At 40.7% G+C, this 7,471-nt stretch overlaps 1 protein-coding gene across 2 annotated transcripts in view; it reads left to right on the top strand.

Annotated features, from left to right (window-relative positions):
- Positions 1-7,471, top strand: part of ZCCHC4 (zinc finger, CCHC domain containing 4) — a 58,241-nt gene that overhangs the window by 16,587 nt on the left and 34,183 nt on the right. For both annotated transcript variants that reach the window (XM_011935648.1, XM_011935649.1), the window contains exons 4-5: positions 3,605-3,880; positions 4,403-4,483. In XM_011935648.1, coding sequence (XP_011791038.1) covers positions 3,605-3,880; positions 4,403-4,483 — 357 coding nt within the window. The remainder of the gene's footprint in view (positions 1-3,604; positions 3,881-4,402; positions 4,484-7,471) is intronic.

Here is a 7,471-nt window from a genome sequence, read left to right as displayed (position 1 = left end):
GGCTCACTGCAACCTCTTGCCTCTTGGGTTCAAGTGATTCTCCTGCTTCAGCCTCCTGAGTAGCTGGGATTACAGGGGCGTGTGCCAGCATACCCAGCTAGTTTTTGTATTTTTAGTAGAGACAGGGTTTCACCATATTGGCCAGGATGGTCTGGATCTCTTGACCTCATGATCCGCCCACCTCGGCCTCCCGTAAGTGCTGGGATTACAGGCGTGAGCCACTGCACCCAGCCGGATGTTTTTATATTTTGTATGTCTTTGCTTAACAGGCTTATGCTTTCCTGCACCTTCTTGAACACATGGAATATAGTTACAATGAGTGGCTTTAATGTCTCTACCAATATCATCCTATGTCACTTCTGGGTTTGTTTAGACTTTTTGATTTTGATTTTTTAATTTTTTATTTTTTTGAGACAAAGTCTCACTCTGTCACTGAGGCTGGAGTGCAGTGGTGTGATCTCAGCTCACTGCAACCTCCGAACCCTGTGTTGAAGTGATTTTCCTGCCTCGGCCTCCCAAGTAGCTGGAATTACAGGTGTGCTCCACCACGCCCGGCTAATTTTTATATTTTTAGTAGAGACAGGGTTTCACCATGTTGGCCAGGCTGGTTTCAAACTCCTGACCTCAGCTGACACCGATCTCAGCCTCACAAAGTTCTGGGATTACAGATGTGAGCTACCACACCTGGCTAATTTTATTTTATTTTTTTTTCTGATCATGAGTCATGTTTTTCTGTTTCTTTGCATATCTGGTAATATTTTATTGGATACTAGTAGTGTGGAATTTACCATGTTGTATACTGGATATTTTTAATTCCTTTATATATTTTTTATTTTGTTCTGGGACAGTTACTTGTTGTAGTTTGACGTTCTTGAGCAGGATTTAGCAAACTACTACCTTTGGCCAACTCTGGCCATGCCTTTTCACTTGACTGTGTTTGCTTTTGTGGTATCACTACACAATAGTTGTGACTGAGAGACTTTATGGCCTACCAAGCTCAAAATATTTATTATCTGATCCTTTACAGAGAGTTTGCTGACCCTGCTTTTGAAGGCTTGTCTTTAAACTTTTTAGGCAGGACTGAGCAACCTTTCGTGGTTCTAGGGCTAATTTTTCCTCCCTACTGAGGCAGTGCTCTTCTGCGTACTTGAGTACTTGTGTATTGTGAGGCATTTCCACTCTGGCTTGTTGGGAGACAAACCATTCTGAACCTGTGTGTGTTTTCCAGTGATGATTCCACCTGCTTCTGGCCAGTGGTTCTTTCCCTCGCCTTGGGGAGTTTCTGCACATGCATGTGCTGCTCCGTACTCAGCCGAAGACTCGAGGGGAATCGTCAGCTAGTCTTGGAGCGTTTTCTCTCTCTCTCAGTGTACAGCTTTCTGCTCTCCTGTCCTCCCTGGTTATCCCCCCAGTACTCTTCCCGTGAATTCTGGCCGCCTAGCCTCCTGGAGTGCTCAGCTCTGTTCCATCAGTTCCTTAGGCTGTGTGTCGGTTCCCCATCCCTGTGCCGCCGGCTCTCCGCAGGCAGGAAGCTGGGCAGCCATACCACTCACCTCTGTTCCCTACCCTCGGGGTGCACTGTTTTGGGCTGCTAGTTGTCCGATATCTTAAAACTGCTGTTTCCATATATTTTGTCTTTTTAAAACTTCTTTTGAAGGCCAGAATGGTAAATCTGGTCTCTCTGACTCCATCATAACTGTCTGTGGAAGCTGTCAACGTTTTTTTCTTTTCGAGACAGAGCCTTACTCTGTTGCCAGGCTAGAGTGTGGTGGCGTCATCATAGCTCACTGCAGCCTTGAACTCCTGGGCTCAAGTGATCCTCCTGCCTCTGCCTCCTAAGTAGCTGGGACTACAGGCCTGTCCCACCACACCTGGCTAATTTTTAAAATGTTTTGTAGAGATGGAGTCTCAACTATGTTGCCCAGACTGCTCTTGAGCTCCTGGTCTCAAGTGATCCTCCTGCCTCAGGCTCCCAAAGCTCTGGGATTTCAGGCATGAGCCACTGTTCCTGGCCTGTTCAACATTGTTAGTACTTAGTGATGAAAGGTAATAGTAGTAAATTCAGTGTCTCTGTTGCTGAACAGTGTTTATTGGTTCTTTCCCTTGCATTTCATGTCATAGGGCCCTTTCTTTCACTGGCATTCTCACTTTGAATTACTTAGAAGTTTTTTCTAATATCCCTCTATCTCTTTTTTCTTTCTAGTTTTAGATAAAGCTGTCAAAAGAACAGTTATCGTAGAAATAGAAACATTTAAATTACTGGCATGATAGTTTATTTCTTGCTGCAGCCATTCAGAATATCTATTTGTCACTGCCTTGGGTGCTTTGAAGTGAAACTGTGCTTAGATATAAAAAATTTAAAACTCACTTTGATTACATATTAAGTTCACAGTTTTTATGTTGCAGTTCCTGAATTTAGTTCCATCAAAACTGTAGACTAGGCCAGGCGTGATGGCTCATGCCTGTAATCCCAGCACTTTGGGAGGCCGAGGCAGGTGGATCACCTGAGGTCAGGAGTTTGAGACCAGCCTAGCCAACATGGTGAAACTCTGTCTCTACTAAAAATAGAAAAATTAGCTGGATGTGGTGGTGTGCGCCTGTAGTCCCAGCTACTTGGGAGACCCAGGCAGGAGAATTGCTTGAACCTGAGAGGTGGAGGCTGCAGTGAGCCAAGATTATGCCACTGCACTCTAGCCTGGGTGACTCCATCTCCCATCTCAAAAAAAAAAAAAAGAAAAAAAATGATATGACTCTTCCCAAACTATAAGGATTGTTTAGTGCACTATTTATTTTCACCTGCTTAGTTTTAGACATTTCTGACTCTCCACGGTCCTCAATCATATTATTTATTTTTCTCTTGTTTTGTTACTCTGATATCATAGCTGACATCACATATACAAAACCAGCAGTTTTTAAACACACTGACCATGATTATTTTCTCTCTTCAATAATCTCTAATAAAATTTAAAAAAAGAAAAAAGAAATGGTGACTTTGAAATAGGATATAAGGGTGACTTGGAAGAAATCAAATGGGATATTCAGTGTAGTCTTTTTTAAGGCTTTGAATATTGTCTTGCTGTTTTGGAGATGAGCTTATAACTCCATCAGTACTGCTAAGAACAGAGGAGCTTTGAGAAACATCTTTTCTTTTAGGAGGTGATTTTTCTTGCTAAGTATGTCATAAGAACTTGAAGAATGATCTTAATTTCTCATTTTAAAATGACTGTCAAGTGAGCCAGACTGTTTAACAGATAAAAGTTAGAACATGTGGATTTGTCAATAAATTTAAACTTGATAGTAGTTGTCATTACTACTAAGTTGTTTGAGTAATATATTATGTTCACATTTTAAATGGATATTGATCTTCATTCAGTGACTAAATTGGAGTGTCTCAATTCTTATGAAATTGCTGATGCTTTTCCTCTTTGCAGGTATGCAGCCAGACATAAATTCTAGCCAACATTTCACAGATTTCTTCCTTTCTTCTTTATGCAGTACTCTTTAGGAAGTAAGAATAGTTTTTGAATGCTAAAAATAGCAAAACACGTTGTGTTTACAAAATAAATTTAAAACATATTTCTTTGTGTTTTATTTTGTCTTGAAGGTACTTGAAGTTTATTGAGTTGCCCTTGACTCAGAGAAAGTTTTGTCAAAGATGTCAGCAGTTGCTGTTACCAGATGACTGGGGACAACATAGTGAGCATCAGGTTCTGGGTGACGTGTCCATCACCCAGTTAAGAAGACCCAGTCAACTCCTTTATCCACTGGAAAACAAGAGGACAAATGCCCAGTATCTGTTTGCTGATCGGAGCTGTCAGTTCTTGGTAGACTTACTTTCTGCCCTTGGATTCAGAAGAGTACTGTGTGTTGGAACACCAAGGTATGTGATATGATTTTTTAAAGAATTATCTTCTCTGTCCTTGGATTCAGAAGAGTACTGTGTGTTGGAACACCAAGGTATGTCATATGATTTTTTAAAGAATTATCTTCTCACCGCGATTGAAACTGTATGATTTTATTAAGTAGTTATTTGCTCTGTGCAAGGTATAGCATGAAGCATGAGTATTTAAAATGTAAAGCATGGTCCCTCTTTTAAGGAGTTTGCAACCTGTATTCCATTTGAGAAAAATCTTCATAGATTTCTTTCTGATACATGGGAGAAGATTCTTTCTGATTTAACTCCTAAATTGTTTATAATTTAGACCTCTCTGTTTCAGTTAAGTTCTGCTCTTAAAAGAATGTTTGCAAAATTGAAACCTTGATTATACCTGCGAAATTCTCTTCAGTGTTTCATTGAAATATCATAAATACCAGAAGAACATTGATGATTTTGTTGTTTGTTTGCTTATTATCTATGACATTTGTAATTTCTTATTACATTTGCTTTCACTAATTGCTTTAGGTTGCATGAGCTGATCAGGTTGACAGCATCAGGTGACAAGAAGTCTAACATTAAAAGCCTTTTATTGGATATTGATTTTCGGTAGGTTTACAAAATACAGTATTTCCTTTCATTGTCTCCTGTTTCTTTTTAATGTTTTTCTGTTTTTAATTGTTTATACTCTGTTACAACTCTTTACATTTAGAAGTAGTAATTTGTTAAGAGGAAACTTTTTAGTCAAATAAATTCAACATGTAATCTGTATTTCAAACAGGAAGGCAGTTGATTTCTCATTTTGCTGGCGTGCTTCCTAGATTTTCGCTATGAATGTGTCTAGTTTGTCTTTGGCTTATAATCTAGAGATGAATCCCTATTGAGTGAGGTTTCTTCTCATATATTATGTTCGAAGATAATTCTAAACTGCTTCATACTTAATCAGACTTCCAGGATTTTTGTTTCATTAGATCTTTGAAGTGTGGGAACTCAGACATTTCTTTTAGTATATTTTAGTGGATGTTGTACATACTGTCTTTTACTGAACGTAGCCTGGAGTGAAGGGAGTGCTAAGTAGGGGATAGACAGGTGCCAAAGCAGAGGATCAGCCATCAGATAGACTTCATGAGAGGGTTGGAATTAAATGGCATCTGATGATTTGTGAGTTGACACAGGGGAAGGAACAGGTCTTGAATCTCCCCTCTGGTGGTAATTTGGAAGATACAGACCTTTAACTTGTAACATGGATGGTAAATACATCGTCCACTGTGTCTATAATTCTCTAGATTTGAAGTACTCTTCTCAGTTTCTGTAATTGTTTAATACCAGGAGTTCACATTGAATTTATAAGACACAATGTTCTTAGTATTTTTAATGTGTTCTTGAAGGTATTGAAGGAATCAGGCTTTGTGTTTCCATTTATTTAGCTCTGCTTCCTAAAAACAAAGCAGGCAGATTTGTTTTTTTTTCTTACGGTCTCGCTCTGTCACCCAGGCTGGAGTGCAGTGGCATGGTCATAGCCCACTATACCCTCAAACTCCTGGGCTCAAGCGATCCTCTAGCGTCAGGCTCCCTAGTAGCTAGGACTACAGGCCAGCACTACCACACCCAGGTAATTTTAAAAAAAGAAAGTTTTGCAGATTTGGGGTCTGGAACTCCTGGCCTCAAGCAGTCCTCCTGCGTTGGCCTCCCAAAGTGTTGGGATTGTAGACATGAGCCACTGAGCACCAAACAGATTTTTAAAGTGTAAAATGTCACTTTAAAAAGTGTAGTTTGGGTAGGTGTGGTGGCTTATGCCTGTAATCCCAGCACTTTGGGAGGCCAAGGCTGGCAGATCACTTGAGGTCAGGAGTACAAGACCAGCCTAGCCAACATGGTGAAACCCCATGCCTACTAAAAATAAAAAAAATTAGCTGGGCATGGTGGCTCACGCCTGTAATCCCAGCTACTCGGGGGCTGAGGCAGAAGAATCGCTTGAACCCAGGAGGTGGAGGTTGCAGTGAGCTGAGTTCACGTAACTGCCCTCCAGCCTGGGTGACAGAGCAAGACTCAGTCTCAAAAAAGATAATAATAATAAAAGTGTAGCCTGGTTGGGTGCAGTGGCCTATGCCTGTAATCCCAGCACTTTGAGAGGCTGAGGCAGGTGGATCACCTGAGTCCAGGAGTTCAAAACCAGCCTGGGCAACATGGTGAAACTCCATTGCTGCTAAAAATATAAAAATTAGCCGGGCGTGGTGGTACATTCCTATAGTTCCAGCTACTCTGGAGGCTGAGGTGGGATGATTGCTTGAGCCCAGGAGGTAGAAGTTGCAGTGAGCTGAGATTGCGCCACTGCATTCCAGCCTGTGCAACAGAGTGAGACCCCTGTCTCAATAAAATAAAATAAAATGAAGTGTAACTTTAATGATTTATTTTCCTTTAGATTTCTGAGTCAACTCTAAGTTGTCTAACATACACAAGCACATTACTCAGAAATTACCTATACTGCCTCATTCCTTATGAATAGGTCTGGCCTGGTAACCACTCATCCCTTGTTAACAGGACTAGCACACTTTACTAACATCTGCTTAACGTCATGATCCTTGACAAATGATGATATAGACTTCCTAAAGATAAACTCAATTTATTTTTAATTGGGTATAATTCATTTAATAGTCACCATTTAAAAGTATATATTTCAGTGGTTTTTGTTGTAATCACTGTGTTGTGCAACCATCACCACTGGGTACTTCTAGAACATTTCTATCACACTGAAAAGAAACCTAGAGTTCACTTCCCCTCACAAGCACTTTCTGTCTCTCTTTTCTGGATTTACCTGTTCTGCACATTTTATATAAATAGAATCATAAAATCTGTGACCTTTGTGGCTGGCTTCTTTCATTTAGCATCGTGTTTTCAAGGCTCACCCATGCATGTAGCGGCACTTCATGCCTCTTATGGCTGGCTGTATGATATTCCATTGTGTCATACATACATACTCCATGAGTATGCATGGAGATAACAACCTCTTTTTTTAAATTCTGTGTTCCTTTCCTAAAGTATTAAATTATTCTAAATGCATGATTTTAAAGGTAGAAGTTTAACTTTTGGGTTCTTATAATGTATTATTAATAGTGGGTATTTTTGTTTGTTCGAGACGGAGTCTGGCTCTGTCGCTCAGGCTAGAGTACAGTGGTGTGATCTCAACTGACTGCAACCACCGCCCCCTGGGCTCAAGTGATTCTCCTGCCTCAGCCTCCCCAGTAGCTGGGATTACAGGTGTGCACTGCCATGCGTAGCTAATTTTTGTATTTTTAGTAGAGAGGGGATCTCACCATGTTGGCCAGGCTGATCTCGAACTCCTGACCTCAAGTGATCTACCTCCCTCGGCCTCCCAAATTGCTGGAATTCCAGGTGTGAACCACTGTGCCTGGTATAGCTGGTGTTTTTTGAGTGCCTGTTATATTTCAGGCCTTGCCCTGACTCATTCCTCACATTAGCCCTGTAAGATAGATGCTGTCATCATCCTCATTTTTCCAGATGAGAAAACTGAGGCATGAAGAGGTTAAATAGCTTGATCAAAATCACCATTTATAAGTGCCCAAGCTAGAATTCAAG

The sequence above is a fragment of the Colobus angolensis genome, unplaced genomic scaffold, assembly GCF_000951035.1.
Source record: "Colobus angolensis palliatus isolate OR3802 unplaced genomic scaffold, Cang.pa_1.0 Scaffold146, whole genome shotgun sequence".
In the NCBI taxonomy this organism is placed as follows: domain Eukaryota; kingdom Metazoa; phylum Chordata; class Mammalia; order Primates; family Cercopithecidae; genus Colobus; species Colobus angolensis.
This window is presented reverse-complemented; position numbering and strand designations above follow the sequence as displayed.